The 24,869-nt window shown below is 57.7% G+C and overlaps 1 protein-coding gene across 1 annotated transcript; it reads right to left on the bottom strand.

Annotated features, from left to right (window-relative positions):
* Nucleotides 1-9,943: 9,943 nt before the first annotated feature.
* DPT (dermatopontin) lies at nt 9,944-24,591 on the bottom strand. Its single transcript, XM_037167364.2, has 4 exons — nt 24,247-24,591; nt 17,068-17,193; nt 12,860-12,967; nt 9,944-10,835 (listed from the first exon to the last, which is right to left on the bottom strand). Exons 1-4 carry the CDS (start codon nt 24,549-24,551, stop codon nt 10,769-10,771), a joined length of 606 nt encoding a protein of 201 aa, XP_037023259.2. The 5' UTR covers nt 24,552-24,591; the 3' UTR covers nt 9,944-10,768.
* Nucleotides 24,592-24,869: the final 278 nt, after the last annotated feature.

The following is a 24,869-nucleotide window of genomic DNA, read 5'->3' as shown; positions in this document are numbered from 1 at the left end:
AAGACCAGCCAAACCAGACAGCCTTTTCTCCTCTCTTTTTCTCGCCCCCACTTTCTCCCTGATACACCCACGTGTCGGAGGCTGCGTGTGAAGTTTTCCTGAGAATGAACAACCGGGAGTCACCGGTCCCGAGCTGCCTGGTGATTTCCCGGGCACCATGCGCGCTGTCTCCCCTGTGTCACAGACTCGGCAGCTCTTTTTCTGTCTAAGGACAGAGGTGCTAATGTTTTTACGGGTCAGACAGGAGCCCACTGAACAGCTGGAAGTCTGGCAGGAAGGACAATGGCATCTCTGAGCTGGAAGGAGACCTTGGGAGTTTTTCTCAAGCGCTTGGGGATGGGTACCGTTCCTGTCTTTCATTCTGAACTCATTTTATTCCCAGATGGTTCCGTCTATTGGCAAAGGTTGAGAGGCCAGGAGGCGTTTCTGGTGTAGGAAGACTGGGGACGGTGCCCACGACTGAGTTCTTCCAGGATCCTGCAGGACAGGGTGGACCCAACGGGCTAGGGAGCAACCACGTGGGACTGGCCAAGCTGTGCTGCTGTGGCACGTGGTGTCCTGCAGGGGGAGCCCAGCTGGGCAGCCGCTGCAGGTGCTGCGGTGAAGGCAGTGGGACCTTCTGCTTCTCACAGCTTCCCAGCTGTCATGGGCGTCATGGAAACCTGGCCTACCATGGATACCGGGGGAGCAGACTCCACGGAGCCGGGGAGAGGAAGTCAGTGACGGCAGAGAGGAAGTGGGGGCATGCCAGGGGGCCTCCAGGACTTCAACCCGCCCCAAGGTCACACACACCGTCCGCGGAGAGGAGGTTTATTTTTGAACTGACGGCCATTCCCACCTCACAGGAATGCGCCAAAAATGCACACGTCTCTGGGTACACAGTGTGACCAGGATTCTTGAAAACAGTTGGAAAGGTAGCGAGTAAAACCGAATAAGCTATTAGATTGCTGAGGACAAGACCCTGAAAACCAGGGGGGCGTCTAGGTGACGTTTGAGAGTGGCAGCGGCCCTGGGGGGGGGGCGAAGCCTGGGTCCAGGAGCGGAGGTCCGATGGGGGTCCCTGGGTGGGGGTGGGAGTCCTGGGCACTGGGAGCTGGCCGAGGGGCACGATATTGGAGAGAGGAGATAAGGGGGATGTCACAGAAGTCGCTTGGGTTCAAGTTCTCTGGAGACGTTTCCTGGTACCTGAGATTCTAGTCTCGGCCTAAATAATTTTTCAGCACCTAGAAGGTCCGTTCGCCACATAGTGTTCCTACGGTGCCTCATTCCCGTCCTCTCCTTCCCCCCACTCCTGTGTCCTGGTGGGCTTGACTCTGCGGGGACTCAGGCCTCCTCTGGGGAGACGAGTGTCTGGGGCAGGCTGTCCCCGGGGCAGCGGGGATGCGGAAGGTGATGCTGACGTGCTCAGCCAGTCAGTGTGGGTCTGTCCTCTTAGGAGCCTTTCGTTCAGACAGACAGACAGCCTTTCATTCACGGGACGTTCTCGTGTCTGGGCGATGTCACCGAAGAATCGGGTGACCACCAGAAGAAAGACTCAGCAGACAAATAACCCCCCAGAGTGGCAGGACAGAGCAGAGACCTGGCGTCACAGGTACAGTTGCTGGGCGGAACCGTCAACTGACCTTGCAGTCACCTTGAGATGTTTTGCTTTGTGGTGAAATGTGATGCTCATTTATTTCATGGGAAAGATACAAATGAAGGAAGATTTTATGCCTTCCTTGGAGAAATGAACCTGCCAGACTTCTTAGTTTCTTTCATTCACTCAGTAAACATCGGCTGAATGAACGCCTATGACATGTCTGATAAAACCTGCTCTTCCCGCAAAGCGAGTCAGGAACGTAAGGGAGAACTGAAACTGCGACGGACTCTCCACGGTGCAGAACTCCACTAACTTTTCATGAGCGAGTTGGCTGTCCCACCGATTCTGCTCTGAAATAGCACCCGCCCCTGTGTGTCTTTCCTGTTCTTCCAGTTTATCGGGCCCTTGAGGGAGTTAGTGACCCATGCCCGATTCATCCTTCATCTCCAGGATGGCCAGTGTACTGTCTGGTCTGTGGCGCATGCTCAGAATAAGCATTTGCTGAGTAGATGAAACATCGGTCGGGTCGCAGAGCCAACTTCAGTGAGCTTCGCAGGGAGGTGCCACCTGTGTCTCAGACGCCCCAGTCCTCTGCCCTGCGTGCTGTGACCAAGAAAGTGTCGAACGAAGCCACAGACCTTTTTGATGAGGAAGATTTCCAGACAGAGAGCTGTCACGAACAACTATTTTTTATTGGAGGGCTTCCTCACCAGCATTTAAGAGAAATCAAGTGCCCCGTCTCTGACTTTCGACAAAGATAAATGAACGGTCCTCTCATGTTGACATCTGAGCAAGTAGCGGTTTGATGACGTTCCTTTGATCTCCACGTGGGCCTGGCGTGGTCAGAGGGAATCTGCGCTCACGAAACAATGATATATGACTTTCTACAAGCCTGCGTGTTTTTAGAACCCGTCTGTTTCTTACATGCTGTTCATAACCCCCACCTACGCTCTGGGGATCTGCCTGTGTGAACACCTGTTCTCTGTGAGATGGGCTGGGGGCACTGATCCCCTGCAGCTGAAAACCCACGGATAACTTTTGACTCCCCCAAACTTCACCTGTGCCTCGGTATCCATGAGGGGTTGGCCCCAGGACCCTCTGCATGTACTGAATTTGGGGGGCACGCTCAGGCCCCTGTATAAGGTGGTGTAGATCAGTGTGTGCTGTTGGCCCCCCGCATCCGGGACTCCCAGCTGCAGATCAAACACAGTACGGGAATTTGGGGGGAAACATCCAGGTATAATTGGACCCATGCAGTCTGAACCTGTGTTGTTCGAGGGCTCACTGTAGTGCAGTGTAGTTCTCGCTACGGTGTTGTAAGACTTCCAGTACCCCCTCCCCAAACTCCTGCTTCCGTGAACACCTGTTTGTGGTGGTGTGTGTGCCGTGGTCGGAGGCGGCGGTTTGCAGAGGCACTCGGGGGAGGCCGGGGCGATCTGGGTGAACCAGGCAGTTGACTGAGATGCTCTTGTTCTCACGGGGCCTTTGCGCCTTGTTCCAGTGCATCCATTCCAGCTGTCGTGCAGCTGCTCCATTCGCTTGTGAAGAACGGGGCACCCCAGCAGCAGGCAGGCCTGGGCGAGCTCCGGGTGAAGGGAGAGGCCTGGGGACCCGGGGCTGCATGAGGGTTGGTGCTGCTAGTGATGATTGGTGGGGGGGTTCCTCCAAAGGTACCCGCTGGGGATCTGTGGAGGTGGGGGAACGGTCCCATGTTCAAGCACGTTTGGGAAGGGCCCTCTGTTGTACCGTAATCCACGTTAAAGGTTCTGAATGGCCCTACAGCAAAGAAATGTTAGCCCAGGTTTCCCCCAAACGTCACCAAAGACACATTGGCAGGTGGGTGTGCACGTGTGTGATAGTCACTCCTGTGTTTACTCACGTGACGTGTCTGTGGGTGCTTCGAGCCAGGCGGTGTTCCAGGCCCCAGGTGACGGCAGCCCTCATGGGCTCGCTAACCAGGGGTGATCTTGGAACACACTTTGGGGACAGGGGCCAAGGGATGCTTGTGTCCACTGGTTATAGAGAGAGAAGACCGTGGTTTCTTGTAGACGTGGGCATGTGGAGTGATGATGGGTCACCAGAGCCACGGGCTCACACCTGCCGTTGGAGCTGGGCCACCCGGCAAGCTGGTCGGGGAGGGACACAGGACTCCAGCGGAGGGAATTTTGATTTTCCTGCTGTGGCATTGTACTGGGTGGGCCCTGGCAGGCTCAGGACCGGCACTTTGTTCCTGGGGCCGGTGGCCGTCGGGGCCAGTTGTCAGGCAGGCGTGTTCTCTGCAGCAGAGACGGAGGCGGAGTGGGAGGAGCCTGAGCAGAGACTTAGGAGGAGTGGGAGGAGCCTGAGCAGAGACAGAGGCAGAGTGGGAGGAGCCTGAGCAGAGACAGAGGCAGAGTGGGAGGAGCCTGAGCAGAGACTTAGGAGGAGTGGGAGGAGCCTGAGCAGAGACAGGCAGAGTGGGAGGAGCCTGAGCAGGCAGTGGCAGTTTGAAACTGGGGTGGGTTTTCCTTGAAGGTGGTTTAAATGGTCTGTCCTTGTAAAGGGGGGGGCTGGTCCAGGCAGATCCCTGCCCCGGTGGAAGGGACGTATGTGGATCCTGGGGGCCACACTGGCAACAGGCAGGAAATAGAAAATGATTCAGTGGAGCTCCAGAAACGTGGTTCTGGCTGTTGTAGTGCCGGTAGACCGCAACTCAGCAGCTACCTCGATCCTTTTTAGAGGTGTCCACACCAGGGAAATGACGGTGTTGATTGTGTTTTCTTCAGCTGTATCCTCCGTGATTCAGCAAAAAAAAAGAAGAAAAAAAAAAGAGTCCAGCTGGCTGAGTGTGCTAAGACAAAGGAAGCAGGAGAAGGAACCAAAATGCTACGATTATCCCAAGTAGCCAGGGGTCAGGGTGGTGGGCCAAGGAGAAGGTGCGATGTCACTAGGTAGATAAGACGGTCTTCTAGGTTCTCGCTCATTCCTCGTGTGGCGTATTTTGTTGGAAACCAACGGACTGATTCTTCTTTGCTATTTAAGAGAAGGTGGGGAACGAGAAAACCATCCGGGGGGGAAGTTGTGTAGAGTAACCACATGACTGCAGGAGACGTGGTCGGCACAGCCGAGTGGGTTTGCAGAAGGAGCCCCACGGCCCTGAAGGGGCCTCACGTGTCCTTTGTGAGGACGCCTTCAGCTTTGCCTAGTGCTGTCTTCAGGCTGGTGGCTGGTGTCACGCGGTGAATGCCAGCTACGTCTGGCACCTGTGATCAGACTGTGTCTTGGCATTGCCCGTAGCCACCCACCGCAACCCGAAGTCTAGCTCTGTTGCTCAGCATTTAAAAAGTGCAGAGATCTCGACCTGTGGCTACGAAAGGCCATCCGGGTGGCGCCCCCAAAAGGCTGGCTAGGACCTCTGCTGTCCCCACCTCCTGCTCTCTGCCCACCTTTCTTTCTACAGCCCCCCCAGGTTCATGCCCAGGATGCCCCCATAAGCCTCCTGCCTGCAGACCAGGTGCTGCTTCCCAGGAAGCGTGACCTGGGAAGGGCGGGAATAGGGGCAGCTACGGTTCGGCGAGCACTTCCTGTGTTCCCGGTGCTGTTCCGGGTGCTTTACATTGAATCCCCGTTGTACCAGGGGAGGTAGGCACTGTCGTTATGCCCTCTTTTAACGAAGCTTAAAAATAAGCAGAGCCAAATGTGTTTTGTGTTAAATATAACTTAAAAATACGACACACACATACACATGCATGTATACACATTTCCACGCATACAGCATACTCATATGTAGAGCGTACACCACATGTCGTCATCATCGGGAGACAGAGGCCTGCTCTGAGCTCACGATAGGCCAAGGCCACACGTGATGTCAGAAGCAGCCCCTTAATGGCCCCGGACCTTGACTTCACGCAGAAGAACCTCAGGTGGCCACTGCAGTAAATTCGCTTACCTTCCTGCTTTTCTTTTAACCGGTGAGAACCTCACCACATCTGAGACAGCTGGAATGTATCGTTCCACTTCCTTAGATTCGGGAATTAAAGCTAATAAAAAAGAATTTCTGTACCTGTTGAATTGGTTCAACAGCAATTGTGGTGGGGCTTGGCGGGCCCCCATAAGGCGGCCCAGGCCCCCGTGGTGCAAGGGAACCAGGCTGTGCGTCTCCGGGGGCAGAGGCTGGGGACCCAGCGGAGGCGGTTACCACCTCGGTTGTTCGGGGACTCTGCTTCCTCGGGGTAGGCTGCGTTGATGGAACTGTGGGTTTGCTGCGCGGGAATCGTCGGGGAAGGCAAACAGCAGGAATGATTGCAGCTGCAGGGGGTGTTGAGTCTGTTCTGTGTTGATGGAGGGGTAAGGTCTACGGGAACGTGAGCAAGTCGGGTAGCAACGTGACGACTCTCAGGCCAGTCGCCCGGCCTTCTGACCTCCAGCAGCGTCCTCCAGCCCACCTTACCACGCGGTCTCTCCCGCCAGGGGCGACGCGCCCCCAAGCCGAGCACACCCGTGAGTCATTTCTTCGTCTGTGCAGCAGGCAGCCATGGGACTGGAAAGGGGGCTGTGAAAACCGACTCCGTCCTGGCTGTCGGTGGAGACCCCCACACCGAGGGATGGGGTGGAGACCCCATCCACTGAGGTGGATGATGTAGAGAGAAACTGTGCTTTGAGAACAGCCAGACTTGGGTCCAGAGTCCACTTCCCCCAGCCGTGTGACCTGGGCAGCAGGGCTCCTTCTGTCTCAGAAACCCCTGAACCGTCTTGAGAACTGGCAGTGAACGGCCTGCCTGGAGACGCTGCGAGGATTTCACGGGAAAGCCCCCACAGCAGGGCCCGAGTCTCCCCTCCTCTCAGCTCCACCTGGACCTCCACCTGGGAGAGACCTTCCCAAGCAAAGAACCCAGGGTCGGAACTCTGGGTCCATGCTGCCACTCACCGTGGGCTGTATTTGAGCAAGACATTTCCCTCCACTCCTCAGGATGCTCTGGGGCAGTCCTCACCCCAGCTCGAATTCCTCTCGTGTGTCCTAATGTCTCGCATGCCCCTTTCATCGGCCCACCGTGACCCTCCTACCGCAGCACTGGTCCCCTGCGTGTCACTCACTGCCCTGGGTCACGGCAGCCTTGCTCGAGGTGGTAAACGTTCCTGACTTCAGTTCTTGTCTCCGTATCTGGGACAAAAACCTCCCCGAGGAAAAGACTGTGTCTTATGCTTCTTGGCCTCTTTCCGTTTGTGCCAGGAGCGGACTAGGGGGTTAATGACACCTTGTCGAAGTGACATTATGTGCACAGAAGCACAGACCTGTGAGCTTTGGGTTTAGAACAAGCTGGGGTGCATTCGGGGAAGGGCTGAGTCCCCCTCCCACCTCCTGCCCCCGACAGCCCAGTTGCCCCCCCCATCTGCCCTCCCCCACTGCAGAGGCCTGCGGAGGGGCTGGAGCCTGTCTTCACACTGCGTTTCCGTGGAGGACGGTCCTCCCACTCAAGCTGTGCCCTTTTGTGGCGACAGATTTTAGTTCCTTCCTCCTGGAAGCCTGTGGGTGGGACCAATCTGCATGACATTGACATTGTACTGTCCTCACAAGGGAGGGGCAAGTGTGACTCAGAGCGTGTGTGATTTCCAAGAACATTTTTCGGAGGAGTAATGGCGAATGAGCTCACTTTTGAGCCTGCCAAGGGAAGAGGCCCAGAGCCAGCCTGCCGGGTCCACCTCACGGGGCGGGCGGGGGCGGAGAGCGGACTCCACCGCGGTCCGTGGATGGCCGCCCGGCGGCCGCAGAGGCGGAAACCGCCTCCCTCCGCACAGCTGGCCTCACTGCTTCGCTCAGCCCGTCACCAGCTGGTCCCACAAGGGAGCGCTTAGTGGGAACAACGAGGGAACACAGAGGCCGTGAATTCTGGATTCATGAAGTCACCGTCTGTGTTAGGGTTTCACTGGGCGTTCTACTTCTGTTTATTCATGGAGTGTTTGTCGTGCAGGGGAAAAGATAGTGAGCAGAAGCCACTGCCGTGCACCCCCACACCCCGGAGTGCCTGTGCTATTAAAAGACCTCAAAACAGCGTCCAAGTGCAGCCAGGGTCACGTGTATTTTACCAACCTGAGCCCCTCGGTCCCCAGGTCTCGCCAGGGCTTAGCTAAGGGGCCCCGTCCCATGCCCACCAAGCGCCCAGTCCCGGGCTGGCCAGTCGAATGTCTATTTCATCGCAGCCCAGAGGCTGCAGAAACGCCAACACTGGCCGTCAAGTACCTAGTGTGGTGACATACACTTTCTGAGCGTGTAAGTGGCAGTTGTGACCGGATGGGTGTGTTTCGCAGCTCACCCGTCATTAGCGAGTAGCTCCTAAGGGGACGGTGCTGAAGAACAAGACCAGCGGCATTAGCCCCGTCAGGACCGCAGCCCCTTGGGGACGCCTTGCCTCTAGGGAGCACTTTGTAATTTTCAAAGTGCGGTGACACACGTTTTCAATTATTCATCGTTTAGGGTTTTGATAGGTCTTCCCAGTATAAACTGGAAACCAGCGAGAAATCCGGATTAGTTAACACGTGTCTTGGGTGCCCACTCACACCTTGCTGGACAGTAGAAGTCTACCGGCGAACGAGAGAGACGGACCCCTGCCCTGGGCAGAGGGGGAGTGAGCGCACGGACACGGGGCCCCTGGGGGGACGTGGGAAGGACCCGGCCGGGCAGAGGGGCTCTGAGGGGGCTGCCAGCTCAGCCCGAAGGACAAGTAGGGTCTGGGCGGGTGGACGAGGGAGTTCGTGTCTCCACGGCCCTGTGACCGAGTGACTGTCTGGGAGAGGCGGGGAGAGGACATGCAATGCACCTGTTACATCCCAATGCACCGGGTGGCCGGTGACATGAAAGACTCTGGTCACGGCATCTCCTCCTCCGCAGGAAGCCACCACACGCTCGCCTTTCCACCGGAACCTGGTCTCAGGGCAGAACTGCTCGCTCGGCGGCCGGTGACCTTGTGCCTGAGATTTAAATTACTTTTCTGTGTAGATCGCTAACACCACCAACGGTGATGGTTTTGAAAAGGTGGGGGTGGGAGGGGAGCAAAGATGAAGACGTAATGAACAGGAATGCTAGAACCCAGACGCCATCCTGATGAGCGTTTCGGAGTGTTTCTCTTGGCGGTTTCCACTGGGACAGAGGCCGGTTCTCGTGGAAGACCGGACCCGCCTGGGTGCGCAGGGCTGCCTGGTCGACCAGGAAGCCGAGTCGCCCGATGAGCGTCCCCGCACTCAGTAAGTTCAGCGGAATCTGAGAAATAGGTTTCAGCATTAACGGGACTGTTGGTAGGTTTCCAGCTCTCGGGAGAAAATGTATGTTCCATTCCAGGAGAAGTTGCAGGTCCCATGAAAATCCGAGCCCCGTGTGAGGGTATTAGTAGTCGTCGTCTTTAGAAGGACTTTTGAGGCGGGTGCGTTTTCCTGCCCTTGCTTTACAAGGGACTCGATTGCGAGCTAATGGTAGGTCCTGGCACTGTTTTTAGGGGGGTTTCCTCACCCCGGGGACTCTGCATCCCAGAGTGGCGACCTCCTCTGCAGGCTTGGGTCCTGCTTCCGTGAAATTCAATCACAGAGTGCCTTCATTTCACAGAGCTAAACGGAAGTGGCCAAAGTAAAATTGACCGAGGCGTGTAAGGACTGTGGGTGACTGTGTGGCCTCAGGTGTGTGAGCACTTGTTTGGTCACAGACTGCCTTGTCCCCATGGATAGGGGACAGGAATCTGGGAGAGTGAGAAGGGACCAGCGGGAGACGGGGCAGCTCTCGGTCTGCATGGCAAGCAAGAAAAAACTGTGCAAGCAGGAAACACCTGGATTTAAGATTTTTTTTTTGAGTTAATGAATTCACTAATAGTTTTGTGAGAATACATTCTTCCAAGGGAACTAACAGTTGACTTTCGTGTCTGGGTCAAAGCCATTGGTCCCAAAGACCGGGTGTGTGGCTGAAGAGCCAGGTTGGAGAGAGGACATCTGGGCCTGGTATTGGGGTGCAGGGTGAGGGGTGAGGGAGTCCTACTGTCCTTCAGGGTCAAGTGGAAACTTGGCCTCCTCAGCACCTGTGTCTTCAGGGTCCACCTAGTCGTGGGTCCCTGTGACACTGTGGACCCTGTGAGGCGGGCTGAAGGGCACTGAGGACCAATCAGGCTCCGTACAAGGGCGGGGAAGTGCAGGTCCACCCAGTGCCCAGTCACCAGCGAAGGCACGCAGCAGGTCTGCTGCACCGGTTGGGTTTCCCAGCCACCCTCTGTCACTGTCCCCGTTGTCTCCCCGGCGCCTGGCGCAGTGCTCCGCATGCACTGCTCCTCGGGGTGCCACTTTCTGAAAAGATGGAGGAGTGACTGGAAAGGGGAGGGGAGGGGTAGAGAGCAAAGAACTGCAACTGCGTTTGCAGCGTGGTGAATGTTCCTATTTTTATTCCTTTTATAATGGACAGAGTACACAGGCCTGGGGACAGACTCACTGAAGGGGGAGGAAGGTAGTGCCACCTCTGCCAAAGACCCCCCTGAACTACTCAGAGAAGCGGAGCAGACCCTCGGGGCAGCCTGTGCCATCCAAAAAATCAGGACCCTTCCCAGGTCTGACCACGCCTCCAGGTGCCAGCAACTCGAACCTGTTCCGATTCCCAATGCAACCCGCACACTCTCCTTCCTACTGGGGCACTCGCCTGAGTCCAGTTCTCTGGCCTCGTCTGACAGCCTCTTCCCCCAGGAAACTCTTCCAACCCTGTCCTTCAGTTCCACCCCCAAAGCCTCCCCCCACCTGCTTCTCAGTTCTCCTCCCAGGGTCCTCACCCCCAGAGCAGAGTCGAGCGCTGAACTTCCAGGATAGTTGTGCCCTGGGGGGGGGGGGATGCAGTGTGCCTCCCCCCGTGAGGACCCGGCTTCTAATCTGCAAAGCCACCTGCTCCGCCTGCCCTTCGAGCCACCCTTCCGCCCGGGGCAGCTCTGACCAGGCGCCCGGCCCGGCTGTGAGCGTGCATGCGGGAAAGCCGTGGTCAGGCCTGCACAACGGCTGGTGTGGACGGGTTGAAAGTGAGAATCGAGGTTCCGCGGTGGGTCTGATTACAGGTGTGATACTAGTCGGAAAGGCTTCGGAAGCGGAGAAGGGGCGGTGGCAGGGGCCTCTCAGGGTCCAGCTGACTGTTACCAGAGGTGGCCGCCCTGCCCCCGCCCCTCCCCTCCCCTGCCCGGATCTGGTGCTGCTGGGAGTCTAAACATTCGAGAATTCACAGTCGTAGTCGGTCATCCGGCACATTATGAACTTCCACTGGCGGTCCCTGTGGGGAGAGGCAGGCAGCAGGGTCAGGCAGAGAGGCACCGGGGGAGGAGGCGCCGCGGGGGACAGGGGTGAGCCAGCCTCGGAGAGGTGAGGGTCTCAAGGGACACCTTCCCCGTTTTGCTCTTGGAGGACGTGTCTGTGAGGGACGCCGTGTGAGGCCAGGAGTCTCGGGGTTCTCCTCACCTGTGGTTTTCAGTTGTCACCACTGTGGGGGAGGGGAGGCTGCTGGCACCATCCGCCGTGGTGGGTAGGGGTCAGAGGAGCTGCTGCACCCCTGGAATACCCGGGGCAGGCTCCTGCCGTGACGACTTACCATGCCAGGCTGAGCACCCCCTACCCCTGCACGTGGAGGGTGAGATCCCGCCCCCTGTACCCGCAGGGAGTGGGGGGCTGACGGTATTTCCCCCGGCGATGGCCTCGCTCCTCCCAGCAGGGCTGAGGGAACTCACGTGGTGGGTCGTTCGGGGGGCCAGCTGTTAGCGACAGCAGCCGAGGGGCCTGTGCGCGCGAGCGTTGAACAAACACGTGGCGAAGTATCTCAGCTTTCCCAGGTTCAGGGTTAACCCCTCACTGGCAACGCCCCCCCCGGTGGGGAGGGCACGTTTCACCTGCCAGACTACGTTTCTCCTGCCGTCATTTTAGACGGTGTCCTTCCTGGACTGTAATTTGCCTGTTTTCGTACGTACACAGGGAACACAGAGCCGGTGTTCTCGGTGACTCGGAGGTGTCACTGGAGTACCCGGCTCTGCTGCCGCCCTGGGTCGCCCTTCGGGGCCGCACGCTGTTCACGTCACCAGGCTTCCCGGGTCTCTGAGTTCCCAGGCCTTTCCTTTCTTTCTTTTTCTTAAATATGATGCGTGTGTGTGTGTGTGTGTGTGTGTGTGTGTGTGAGAGAGAGAGAGAGAGAGAGAGAGAGAGAGAGAGAGATTCGGCTACTTTTCCTCCCTGGGGAAGCCAGTTTCCATTCTAGGTGCTCTCTTCCCTGTTCATTTCTCGATTTGCTACTTCTAGACACTATGTAACTAAACTAGTGAAACATGTATCTAAACTAAAAATGACGAATGAGTGAGACGGAGGAGTTGTCCCGTGAGTAAACATAAAGGCGTTTGTCCAGGAGGCCTTTTTAGAGCTAATTAATGCTTGTTTTGGTTTGTATTTGTTATTTTCTTTTTTTTTCTTTTAAAATTGTGGGCTTTGTTAAATAAGTTCCTTTGGTTAGGTCAGATGTCATTTTATTTAAAATCATAAGTCTTTGCAGAAGAGAAGTCAGATTCAACCGCATCGTCGCTCACACTTTAATGAGTTAAGGTGCATTTTGTGCTGTTTGTGAAATGCGCGTGGGTAATGTTTCCGAAATTCATTTGCTGGGTGAAGTGGTTCTCACCTGACTAAGAGTAGGTCACCTCAACCTTTTAACACCTGAATTCCCCACACCTCTCTCTGTATTAGCAGGGAGGAGAATTCTTGTTCTCTTTCTGTTGTGTTGTTTCGACGTTATTTAAGGTAGGATCGGGCAGAATGGGAGTGAGGAGTGAGGGCTCTTTTCTAGCTGATTAACATTTACCTCCATCACTTGTAGACGTGGTGGGTAAGTCACTGTGCTTCCTCTCTCCAGCGTGCCCCCCCTGCCCCCCATCTCCCATCCGACCACCCAGCGTGGGGCCAGGGTGGCGTGAGGACGCCTTCCACTGTTTCTGCCCTCGCCTCCTGAATTTTGGCGAGAAAACGTGCTTTGTGAAGCGGAGTGCAGGGAAGAGCTTAGACCCTCATGGGCGAGGACCAAGTAGAGGACTTCCCGCGCTGGAGCAGGCTGGACTCGTCCTCACGTCCAAGGGCGAGCTGCTCCACGCGACGCGTCTGTGAGGATGTTGACTCCCGGTCGCCTCCCACCGCCCAGTCAGTGTCTCAGCTCATCCCAGACCACGAGGGAAGCCATGGCGGAGACCCCCTGATCTGAATTCCCGCAGACGTGGCCCCTCGAACCCCCAGACCCTTGGACCCCCAGCCTGGGGGGCCGCTCACCTCTCCACGGCGGAGAACGTGGTGGCCGCCCCTCGCATGTAGTAATCGTAGTTGTAGGAAATCATGTCCATGTCCTCGCCGTAGTGACCCGGGTACTCCGTCGTCATCCTGCGGGGGAGGGGCAGGGGTGAGAGGAGGGAGAAACCGCCATTGCCGGGGCGGTGGGGGGCTCTGAAGGATGTATTTTTATCGATTTGAGCGGGGGAGAGACACCAATGGATGGTGTGCGTCCCCCACCAGCTAAGGCGAGGAGGCTGTCCCTTCCCGACGCGCAGACCATTGATTGAGAAGTTTCTTAGCGGAGAGGTCAGTGCGCGATCGCCCCCTTCCGTGCTGCCCCCAGATAAGCCCCGGGGAGTGCGAAGGAGCCTGGTTAGACGCCCTTCCCAGGGGCCTGGCGCCCCCGCCGGTGCCGCGTCAGAACCTGTTTGAATAGTTTTTGCAGAGACGAGACAAATAAACCCCAAACGCAGTTCTGCGCAGAGGCAAGCACCCTCAGAGGGTCGGCCACCTTGGCTTCCCCCCAAGGAGCCTGGGAAATGCGCCAGGAGGGAGGGAGCGGCCAGCACCTTTGCAGCCCCCAAAGGGCCCTCCTCCGCGGAGAGGCCCCGCCCCCTGGGGGTGTGAGCAGGAAGGCCTGCGCCCCTGTCTTCCTCCTGCGGCATTTTGGAGATTTATATTGCAGGAGGCTCAGCTGTGTGTCACAGCCCGCCACGGGGGGCCTGTCCGGCCACGCTGGTCCCCGCCGGGGTCTCCGGGGAAGGGCCGTGCACACTCCCCACCTTGCTTTAGAATCTGGATGGCGGGGTGGGAGTTAAAGGTCAGCTTTGATGCCGGGCTTGGGGCGGAGAGAGGAGAACGTTCTGATGAACCAGTTCTGTCGTTTTGTTGGCTGGGGCTGTGGAGAGACTGGAAAATTCATTCTCGGGCTTCTGTCGCGAGCATTGGGAGACGGGAGCCAGGCCGGGGAGGACGCAAGTTCTGGGGTCACAGACTCTCGGGTGGAAGGAAAAACAGAAAGTCACCTGTGTCGATTCTGAGGAAGGACGTTTGGGGTCAAAACGTGTTATCTAATGAACTGAATGAAAGACCGCAGACCTGAGAGGAACTTAGAAAAGAGAATAGACACTCGGTGCAGAACGGTTGGTTCCTGGCACCCGTGGTCTCAGCCAGGACGACCTGGGCACGTGGGCGGGGCCGTCTGGAGACTGGGGGTCAGGGGGTGGGGGGGGCGCTTTACAGACAGTCTCCGAAGGGCTGTGGCTTCCTCAGCAGCATGTGTTTGTGGTTGGTCGATGGCAGACTGGACTAGGAACTCAAATTCTCCTATGTAAATAACACATCCGCACGGATGTGTGTGTCCCACCGGCATCCTGCACCTATGGGGAGTCGCTTTCTCTCTGGAGTCGAGTGATGCTGTAACTTCCAGATTGAAGTGAGAACAGCCCCTCGGGTCCCAGAGAACAAACAAAGTCCCCCATGTCTGGGAGCTGGCTGGGTGGCTGTTTTTCTCCTACACAGAGGGGCTAATTCTGAACCCCCAAACACTTCGCAGTGCGGACAGTGGATAATCGCTTAGCTAGTTCCCAACAGTGTCCGATCCCAGCTGTACCCCAGCGGGCCCTCCAAGTGGGAAGAGAAAACGTCCCCCCACATGCCCAGCTCCCGGGGAGGCGATGGGAGCTGGTGAACGGGGTGCGGCGGGAGGCTCCCTGCGGAAGGGCCGTCAGCGGCTGCGCCCTGGGACGTGCACGAAGGGCGTTCTCTCGCTCCGGAGGATCAGAGGAAACCGCGGCTGTGAAATGAGTCCTTGTCAAGTACAAAGCGTCATCGTAGCCGAGTCTGCTCTCACCACGGTGACTGTCCCTCGGCGCCCTCCACAGCCGGTTCCACGTTGCAGAGATTCAGAAAGGGGCCACGTTGTGCCAGGCCAGATGCTGAGATGCTGAAGAAATAAGACCTGACTTGTGCCCCAGAGGCTTCGTTCAAATCAGCGAGACGTAGAATGTGGTGACTCGGGCCGTTCGGAGGTGCCGGCCCCCCGACATGTGCAGACGCACCAGTGGGATGATGCCTCGTGTGCTGTGTTGGGGGTGCACCGCAGTCACCCCGAGTTTCCCTGGGAAAAAGTGCCGTTGTCGTTGGTGCCCATGGTAGCATTCCACCCTGACAGCACGCAACCAGAAATAGAGGCAGCCGAGCGAAGCCTTGCTTGGTGGGATGCGCTTCTGAGTAACGGCTTTGCCGTGGCTTTCCAGTGATTCTCTCCTCCTGCTGCCCCCATCCTCGACCATCGTGACACGTCCGGGTCAAGGGTTAGAGTGAGGAAGGACGAGTGGCGGGAGGAGGGTGGGCGCACCGTCTCCGACCAAAGCTAGGGGTCAGTCTTGTCACCGGAGACCCAACTGGACCCCCACCCTGGCTTGTCCCTTCGGAGCCCAACTGAGGGGCAAGTCTTCCTGACTTGGTAGTGGAGCAGCTCACTGAGTGCTGGTTTGTTTCTTACTCTTTGAGATGATGACTTACTTACATTCTAACTGGCTTTTAATGTCTGGTAACACAGGGAGGCAAATTTCACTGTGGGAGTATCAGCCTGTTAGCCCCTGGGGAAGGGAAGATTCCAGGGGCCCTGAGGTCACAGGCTCCTCCTGCCTGCTGTCTCCTCCCATGGGGGCCCATCTCCCAAACCTTGGCCTTGTCTCTGAAAGCCATCCCGGGCATCTGGACCTTGCAAAAGGGCTCAGGGCAGCCTCAAAGCTCTCCCCATCCCGAGAGTTTCAGCTCTCCACCCAGTGCGCCCTGGCGTTTTCTGGAAACGGGTGTGAACGCACTCAGGTGCATTTTATTCTTCCTGAAGACGAGGTCTGTAGCTTTCATCAGATTCTGACAACCGGGAAAGGTGGTCGTCATTTTAGGTGAGGGACTTGAGACTCCTTAGAGAGTAAGGTGACTTTCTGGAGGTGACCCAGGTACAGTGGGAAGAGGAAGAGGGAGGGGGCAGGAGAGGAGGGTCAAGGCAGAGACTTGGGCTCAAGTTTCTTGTTGAGAAACCTCCGCTGTGCCCCTTCCCACTGTTCCCCCAGTGGGAGGTCCCTGGGTCTTTGATTCAGGGTCCTGGCCGACACCCTGGCCATGCTGCTCCGTGGCCCCGTGGGTAGGACTGTTTCGTGGAAGCAGTTTGGAGAGCTGGGGGAGGTGCCTGTTCCATCACCCAGCCGCCGACGTCAGCTGCCTTTCGGCTCGGAATTTACCAGAAAAGTGCTAAGCTTTTGGAGCCGCCTGTCCCCAGAGCCGCGTGCCCCCCTTGGGCATCCTGGAGCACGGCTGCCTGGTCCCAGGGGCTACGCACAACCCACGAGGCTGCCCTTCCCAGCATCACCCCGTAGAGATAAATCACTTAAGTGAGCCGGCCTTCAAACGCCCACACTTTCGAATTCCCTTGTCCAGGGCAGAGATGCCTGGCTCGTTTGCAGGCTGAAGGCCGGTGTTGGGGGGAGGTGAGGGGGACAAGTTGTGTTGTCAACACCCAGGGTCAGTTATCAGGGAAAATAAATATACACCCCTTCTCCCAGTCAGTGTGATGGCTGGTGGGGGACATTTGGCATCTGCCCGGGGAGTGAGGAAGGAACAGAAATTCACGGACTGGGACTCTCGATTGCTCTAGAGAACACCAGCCTCTCTGATGTGTGTCCGCAAGTGCCTGCTTCGTTAGCCATCGGGGCCTGGGACGGGGTTGGTTTCTTCCCAGAAGGTCTGCAGGACAAGGTGGTTCTCAATCAGGTCCAGCAGCCTCAGGCTCGAGAAGAAGTGAGCGTGATAGAGGGAAGGGACTGGAGCTCTCTGGTCCCTGGAATAGCTGGGTGGCTTTGGGCGAGTCACTTTCTTGCTCTGTTGTTCTGTTGGTTTGTTTTTCTGCCAAAGTGTAGGAGCGTTGGGTGGATGGACTGTGAGTCCCTCCCAGTGTGTGAACATTATTCTAGCCTTTCCATTGGTCAGTCGGTCGGTCAGTTGGTTGGCTTTTTGATTTGATTGGTTGGTTGATTCATTCATTCTGTGTGCTAGCTGCTGCATTTCCAGCGTGTTTCTGACAATCCCAGGCGTAGCTGAAGGCAGAAACATAGACCCGAGCACTGCCCCTCCCTCCAAGCTCCCCTCCTGCCCCCCCCCCCCCGGCAGTTGAGAGGGGCCCAGTGGGGCTGCAGGCTCACCAGCAGGAATAGGGGCACCTCTTGCTGTAGCGACAGCAGTAGAACTGCCACTCCCGGTCCAGCACCGACTCGAAGTAGCGGCTCTGGAACCCGGCCACCAGCCCATTGTTGGAGCACGTCTGGTACCTGAAGAGAAGAAGACGACCCTGAGTGAACTTGTGATGGGGACACACTGACGACAGGCCCCTTCCCGGCTCCCCGGCTCCCCCCAAGACTGAGCCAGGCCACTCTCTCACTGACCTCGACTCCTGACGGTTTATTCCATGGTTATGCAAATGATAAAGACTTTGTTGTATCTGTGGGAATCACATACGCTCACCACTCACGTTCAAAGGGTTCAGAATCTTTCAATGGAAGGAAATTGGGGGCACACTGCTCCTGATGGGCCTCAAAGAACACATTGTTAGATGGGAGAGTGCAGAAGTGGACGGGTACAGGGGCATCTAGAATCTTACAAACGCAAGATTGTATTGCTCTTCATGCCATTTAAAAGAGAAGATAATATATTTCATTTTACTTGAATTTAAAATAAAAGAAGACAAGGAGAGATGCCACGAACGGATGAACTTTGCATGAACCTGACCTCTGTTAGGAGTAGAGCCCGGGGCGCTGACCACAAGGCTGGACCCCGCACGGCAGGCAGAGCCCGGCACACACAGCGGTTTGTCCAGCGTGACCCTGTGGGGGAGCTGGGAGCACAGCCCAGGTTTTCCCGGCTTATCTAGGTGTCTTCCTGCCGTTGGCCGGCCTGCGGGCTCTACGTGGCCAGGAGGAGTGTTGTCGGAATTCTATCCCCACCCCCACCCCCATGCCCGCCTTGGGCCCTGGTGCGTGGAGGCATTCCTGCAGAGTGGGCCCAGGCCAACCCAGCTCCTCGGCCACCCTCTTGGGTCCCTTTCCTGCCCTAGCTGCCCAGGTCTGATCCTTCAGAGAAGGTCATGCCCTCCTCTCTGGTCCACACACCGGGGTCCCTGCGGTCCCATGAATTGTCACTTTTTTTGCTTAAACTGAGCGGGTGCCGGCTTAGGAATCGGCCCTGTTTATCTTCACAGAGCCTTCCTTAGCGTTGGCTCCAAACTGCATAATCCTTTCTCCCTCCGTTCAATCTTCTAGACCACTGTCTCCTGCTCCAGTCCCAAGTCCCAGGGGGGTTCGGGGCTTGCGGCCTTTTCTGTGACGAGGGCCGTCCTGTTCTCCAGTGGCCACAGTGGGCCCCACAGAGTGATATCTCACAGCCCTCGCAGAATGGGTCTTGAGCGGCCCCTGGTTCTTCGCATTCCCTGCCCGCCTGGGGATGGATCTCGGTCCCTCTGAGCGTGAGCAGAGCACGCAGCTGCCTGGGCGAAGCGGCCCGACTGCTGCCGGAACACAGCCCGGTCTTCCAGGTAAAGATGAATTTCCAGGAAACGTCTCAGATAAAGTAAGAAGCACCCGGTGCAGCTGCCGGGTGGGCGGGGCCTTGCCGGGTGGGCGGGGCCTTGCTGACCCGCGAACTGTAGAGCCATTGGCGACTGGGTTTCATTTTCAGTTCCTGGAACCGAGCGCTTGGATACGAGGACACTGGCGTTAAATACATTTCATGTGTCCGGCCAGAGAGCCTGTGTCCTTTTCACTCACTTATTGTCCACGTATCCATTCGCGCACATACACATTCAGGTGTACAGTGCATTCAATGTTCTAATTCACCCCTCCCTCCACACACTCGCTCTCGGCTACTCTTCCGTCTCCGTCGCCACGTTTCTGCGTGGAGAGGAGCTGAGGGGTGGGCTCCATCCTCGGTCAGCCGTGCGCGAGCCCGAACGCCCTGTGCACAGGCCTCGCATGAAGTCCCAACAGCCGAGGGAGACCGATGGTGCAGACCAGGGTGGGGACCGAGACCTCTGCCCTCTGTCGCTCTGGCCTCCTCTGCTCTGCCACGGCTCACGGCCCATCGGGGGTCTCACCACCCGGCACACACTGCCCGATGGGAACAGACTCCTAGGGACTGGGGCCGTGGGGCGACTTTTAGCTGTCAGCATGAGGGGACGCCAGTGGAAAGCTCTGAGGGTCACGAACAAAGCCCGGGTGTGTGTGTGTGTGTGTGTGTGTGTGTGAGCGTGTAAAGAGATGCTCACCGTGGCCTCCCTCCTCTCGTCCCTGAGAGCCTGCATCGGCCCTTCCGGAAAGTTCCTGCCGTGGTTCCAGAGCCCTGTCCCGTTGTTTTGGTTTGTCCTGGGCACTCAGACGGCCCCGGGGAACAGCATTCCCATGAGGGTAGGTTCCCACAGGTAAAAATAAATCTCGAGATATGCTGGCCTCACGCCTGGGGCACCCGGACCGAAGGCCATCGAAGTTCCAGGAATTCCCCTCCGCTGTCAACCCAGCAGCTGCCCCCACTGTCTGGTGCAGAAAGTGTGTGTCACTCTCTCACACAGCACCCCAGATAAGGCCGCCCTCTGAAGATTATTTGGACACTCCACGCCCGGGCCTGAGAACAGATGGGGCGAGTCGGATCACCGAGCGGAACCGCCCTCCCCGGTTCCTGGCCCATCGCCCTCCCGGGTTGGCTGGGTGAGCCTGCCTGGGAGTCTGGGGGTGCACTCGGCTGACATGATAAAACCACCCCTTCCAGGGGGGGATCTTTGTGGGTGGGGTCTGTCTCCCTGCTCAGGTGGGGAGCAGAGCGCGGACTGTGCTGCTGGGTCACCTTGATTGCGGCAGGACCCATGTCCCCTAATGGCCTCAGTTTCTCATCTGTAAAATGGGTATGATAGCATGCAGTTATTGAAGTTCTTGTGAAGGCCAGATAAGGCAACAGTGCCTTTTAACACTTAATTCATTGTTCATTGTTATTGTCACCACACTTCCGCGTAGTCCGCACGGCGGTTGTGAGCCTGCCCTGCCGAGGCCGCCCTGGGCTCCGGGTCTGCCGTCCGTGGGAAGCTGTGCATCCCCGTGAACTTCCCGAGAGCAGTTCCCCACAGTAAAGCCCCGCGCTGGCTGTCTCAGGGGCCGACGCACAGCTGCCGTGGAAGTCACGCTCCCGGGTGACTCATCGCCCCAGGAGACAATGGAGTCCATGTTGGGGGGAAGATGATGTCATCTTCAGCTCGCAGTCCGCACGGTGCCTGACGCTTGGGTCTGGCCAGCGTGGAATGGGAGATGAGTCAGCGAGTGACTGATCAGGGTGCCTCATTTCAGGGGTGCAGGCCTGGGGACCTGGTTTGGTGGAGGTAGAGACCAAGGCGTACAGAGCGGCAGGACTTGCCCGAAGGCCGCGGTGGGGCTGCTGTTCGGGAGTCGCCGGGTTTGTCTCCCGAGTTCACCGTCTCTCTGTTGCTCCAGGATAACTCGAAGGAACACTGAGCACACGCACACACGCGGGGCGGGGCCCTGACTCTGCGGCCATCTCTCACTGACGGGGAGGCTGACGTCCGGCCAGACCCCAGGCGGAGCGAGCCCCTGTGGGAGGAGTGACCCTGCCATCCTCAGGAGCACGGCCAGGACCCGTTTTTGCAAGGCTCCCCCGTGTGATTTATTTGTTAATTTATTTCTTCAACAATTACCAGAGTTCTTTGTAGCAGACACTTGTCAGTTGCTTCCACAGCATTCCTGGTGATTGGTTTTAGCCTTGGAGTGCGGCGGACATCGGACTGTTTTTAACATTTTTATTGAATTTATTGGGATGACATGAATAAGTAGGTTTCTGTTGTGTGGTTCTGTAACACACATCTGTACCCTGTACGGTGTGGTCACCGCCCCAGTCAAGTCTCCTCCCATCACCATTCACCTCCCTTCACCCTCTCCCACCCCCCCACCCCCTTTCCCTCCGCTCGTCCCCACAGTGCTGTCTGCAAGGGCTCTTTCCTTTGTCTTTTGCTTAATCCCCTCACAGGCATTTGGCTTAGACTTGGATTTGTTTCTGAGTCTCCTGCCTTTCTCCTGTGAACATCACTGTAGTGCCCCGGACAGCTTCTGAAGGGGGAGTCACACCCTTCCCTTCCCTTCCCTTCCCTTCCCTTCCCTTCCCTTCCCTTCCCTTCCCTTCCCTTCCCTTCCCTTCCCTTCCCCCCCCCCCCCATGAGGACCCAAGTACCCAAGGCGACAGAGCTACAAGGTGACAGAAACAGGAGCTATGACACAAATTTCCTGATTCTGAGATCGGAGCTCCTGGCACCGCACAAGAGCTTGCCCTCTCTAGAAAATTCCAGCCTCACCTTGTTCCACACAGGAGCTAGGCGCCCCCAGCCTGTGCCCCCCCCTCCACCCCGGCCCCAGGGAGAGCAGATTCCCTGTCAGCACCAGCGCCACGCCCTGGGGTGGCACTGTGCTGCTCCTGGGACCCAGGCCCCCGGGCAGCTTTGGAGCTGAGCCAGCGCACAGGCTTCAGGACCCGGATTTCCACAGAGCTGCCGAGGCAGACGCCGAGTTCTGGCCCCCGCCGTGATTGAAACACCTTTAAGAGACTCTGCTCCACTGAGCAGGTGCCCGTGGCAGACCCCGTGTTCTGCTGTCAAATCTCGGAAAATGATCGGTCGGACTGTGTGATCCCAGAAGGCACCCCGCCTCCCGTGCTCTGTGCTCTGCTTGGCCCTGGAATTGCGCTGAGCTGCTTCTTGCAGAATTTCAAGACTCCTCCCCCCGCCTCTGAACAGAAACCTGCAGGCTAATTTGGTTTTACGAGGCGGCCAAATCTCACAAAACCATGCACTCTTCCTGCAGAACAGAATATGAGCCTGGACGGGAAGAGATAATTGTTTCCCAGCCAATGAGCAGTTTCTTTCCTCCCAGACTTTTCCCTGGGACTGGAGTCTAAACTCAAAGCAATAATTACCTTAAAAAAAACCACTCTGATATGGGCCCTGGGCAGCCGAGTCCCACTGTGAAGCAGCTCTTTTTCATGGTTGTGCATTTTGGACTCTGCAATTAGGGAAGGGGGAGGGTGCCGTCCAGGGACGAGGGGGAGGGGGACCCTTGCACTCTGCACACTTCAAGGTGTGGGCGAGGAGGAGGGGCGGAGAGGTCTTGCCTGCCAGCAGCTCCCTTGGCCAAATGAAATGATGCAATTCGTACTCCCTGGCTTGGCCGCTTTTCTTCGAGTTGTTTGGGAGCTAATAACAAACCAGTCACAAGTTGTCAGGTTTAAAAGGAAACATCCTGTGCCTTCTCTAAACAGAAAGAGGAACGAGAAGAGCAGCAGGGTGCAGGAGAAATCCAAGTGCACTTTGGGGCCAAGCAGAGCACAGAGCGTGGGAGGCGTGTCCCCCGAGACCGCGCCTGTCTGGCTGTTCATTTTCCAAGTGAGCCAGGAGCCGAGGGGGCTGAACCCCAGGTCCAAGGTCACATGAACCAGGATCCTAATACAGGGCTTCCGACTCAGAGCCCGGGGTTCTTTGGGGTTGAGGAACCATCTCTGAACACTCCTTGACTGTGGCTCAAAAAGGGCTATTGGAAAAGGGCCCCTCCCATAGAAGACCCCCCTAGATGGGGGACAGGAGGGGCAGTTTAACTAGGTCATCCCCGGGCTCCACGCCAGGCCGTGGGCCCCGCTTTGGGGAGTGGCTGGAGACCCTCCGCCCCTGAGGCCAGGCTGGTCTCTGACCAGACAGCCATCAGCAAGGGGTTGGATAATGAAGCCTGCTCACCAGGGCCAGTGGGAGTGGACGAAGCTGGCCCAGTAAAGGGCCCCCACTGCTGCCTGTGGGACCATCTCCCCACTCTCCCACAGGCTGGCCGAGCCCCCCCCCCAGTCATGGTACCCAAGCTGGTCCCTAGCCCTCCAGACTGAGGCTTGGGTGTGACCCTGCAGATCCCGACCCTCCCCAGGATGAGCACTGCCCTGAGCCCAGTCCTGTGGCTTTGAGTCCGGCTCTGTGGCGCTGACCCCGTCCTGCAGCCTGGGCTCTGCTGGTGGAGCCCACAGAGGGTGGAGGCAGTGGGCCCTCAGCAGCTGTGGTGGCACCCCGATGCTTTGGAGTTAAGACTCACTGGGCCCAGATCCTGGCCCCCCACTTCCCAGCTGGGGGACCCCTGGCTCTGCACCGCTGTCTGTCTGACCTGGCAGTGGCCCACACCTCTGAGCTGAGCATCAAGTGAGATAACCCACGCAGACCACTCGGTGTGGTGCCCGCTCAGGGTGAGCGCTCAATGAGCGGCCACTGCTTTCATGACACAGAGGTCCCCTCCCCTGCCTGGCCCCTCCACCCATCAGTGTCTTTCCCCTGGATGGCACATGACTGCTCTGTCTGCTGGCAGTGTGACCCCTAGAGTTCCATGCTTGACCACCCCCAAATCTATGACACCACATGAGTGCATCAGCGGGGCATCTGCCTCCCTGGATGGGGTTCGCCCTCACCCCCACCTGTCTCTGTCCAGGTGGTCCTGCCTCCGTCCAGGCTGCTGTGAACACCCAGCCTGATGGTCAGTTGCTACTGGGATGGGCTCCTGACCACTTTCAGGGCTGGACAGTTGCACCCCACAGGGGAGTGCAAGCTGGGGCCTCATCCACGGCATTGACTGTGGCCGAGCCCCGGCAGGTGAGACCAGTACACCTCCCTCGCAGCGTCTGGTTCTCTGTTTTCCAGGACGGGGAGGGGTGAGGGAGGGAAGGCGCCCCGTTTAGTAACGAGAGAGCACTTGGAACAACAGCAGGCAGCCATTTCATTCCACCTCTTCTTGCCTTATCTCCCCCCCCCCCAACTCACTGCTCCAGATCAGCATTTCTCCACCGTCTGTGCCAAGCTTTCTCTTTCCCCAAAGCCAATGCCTTTGTGGATCAGTAAAGATAAATTGCTCCAGAGCCACAGTGCCATTTGGATGCCACAACAGTGTTAAATTGCTACACGTCTCTGAGTATTTGCAGTCTCTGCGCTTACCCTTTGCGGGCCAGACCCACACTAGTCCCTGGAGCGCATGGGGGCTGGGCTGCTTCTGGAAGGTGCAGGGCTGCTTCTGGAAGGTGCAGGGCTGCGGAGGAGTGCACCTGCCTCGGACACCCCCGTCCTGGGGTTTGGTGCTGACACCGTAGCTGGCTTGCCCCACCCAGAGCCCCGGCGGTCTGGTTCCCAGTAGGACTGGCCCAGGCGTTCGTGGGTGCTGTTCCCTGAGGGTCAGGCAGCCCCAAGGGGGAGGTGACTGTCCCAGGCCAAGTGCGGCGGCGTCCCCTTACCCGAGCGCGGTGGCGTCCCCAGTGTCCCTTACCACTGCATGCCAGCTCTGTTGATCTCCTCCCACCAGCACTCGGTGGGCTGCCCCAGCCTCTGGGGCGTGGGCATGCATGCGTAGTTCCACTGGCGGTCCGAGCCTTCCTTCTTGCTGAAGATGCTCCTCACAGCCACCACCACCTGCCCCTGCGGGCACTGGAAGCTGAAGCCCTGCCGGTTCAGGTTCACCCACCCGTCGTCGCTGTAGTCGTGGTACTGTTGGTACGGGTGGCCGTAGTCGCCGTACTGGCCCCAGGCCAGGGCGACCAGCGGCAGAAACACCCACACAGGAGCGAGGGCCATGCTGCCTGGGCTTCTGGCGAGAAGTGTCGCCCGAGGCCTGCTGGCCGGGCCGTTTTATACGGCGGCCGCCGACATGTGGCTTCCAGATGTGGGTGCGCAGGCTCCAGCTGCAGCGTGTCGTGCTGTAAGCAAAACCGCTCTGCGCGAGACCCCGGCTGAGAGTGCATCCAGCTCGTTTTAAGGTGGAATTCTAGGAAAACGCCAGGGACCCACAGATGCAGGAGACCCCTTGGAGGGAGAACAGCTTTGCAGGTAGATCGTAAAACTGAGAGGCTTCACGCTGCTTAGAAACACTCTCCCAAAAGAGGAGCCTTTTTG

Source organism: Artibeus jamaicensis, unplaced genomic scaffold, assembly GCF_021234435.1.
Source record: "Artibeus jamaicensis isolate MK-2021 breed Jamaican fruit bat unplaced genomic scaffold, CSHL_Jam_final scaffold_625, whole genome shotgun sequence".
Taxonomy (NCBI): domain Eukaryota; kingdom Metazoa; phylum Chordata; class Mammalia; order Chiroptera; family Phyllostomidae; genus Artibeus; species Artibeus jamaicensis.
Note: the sequence above shows the minus strand (reverse complement) of the source record. Positions and strands in the feature narration are given on the sequence as shown.

Coding starts and splice junctions, on each gene's coding strand:
- DPT (XM_037167364.2), bottom strand. CDS start 24,551: ATGGCCCTCGCTCCTGTGTGGGTGTTTCTGCCGCTGGTCGCCCTGGCC. Junction 17,194..24,246: donor AACAGAGCTGGCATGCAGTG/GTAAGGGACACT, acceptor TCTTCTCTTCAG/GTACCAGACGTGCTCCAACA. Junction 12,968..17,067: donor AGGTGCCCCTATTCCTGCTG/GTGAGCCTGCAG, acceptor CCTCCCCCGCAG/GATGACGACGGAGTACCCGG.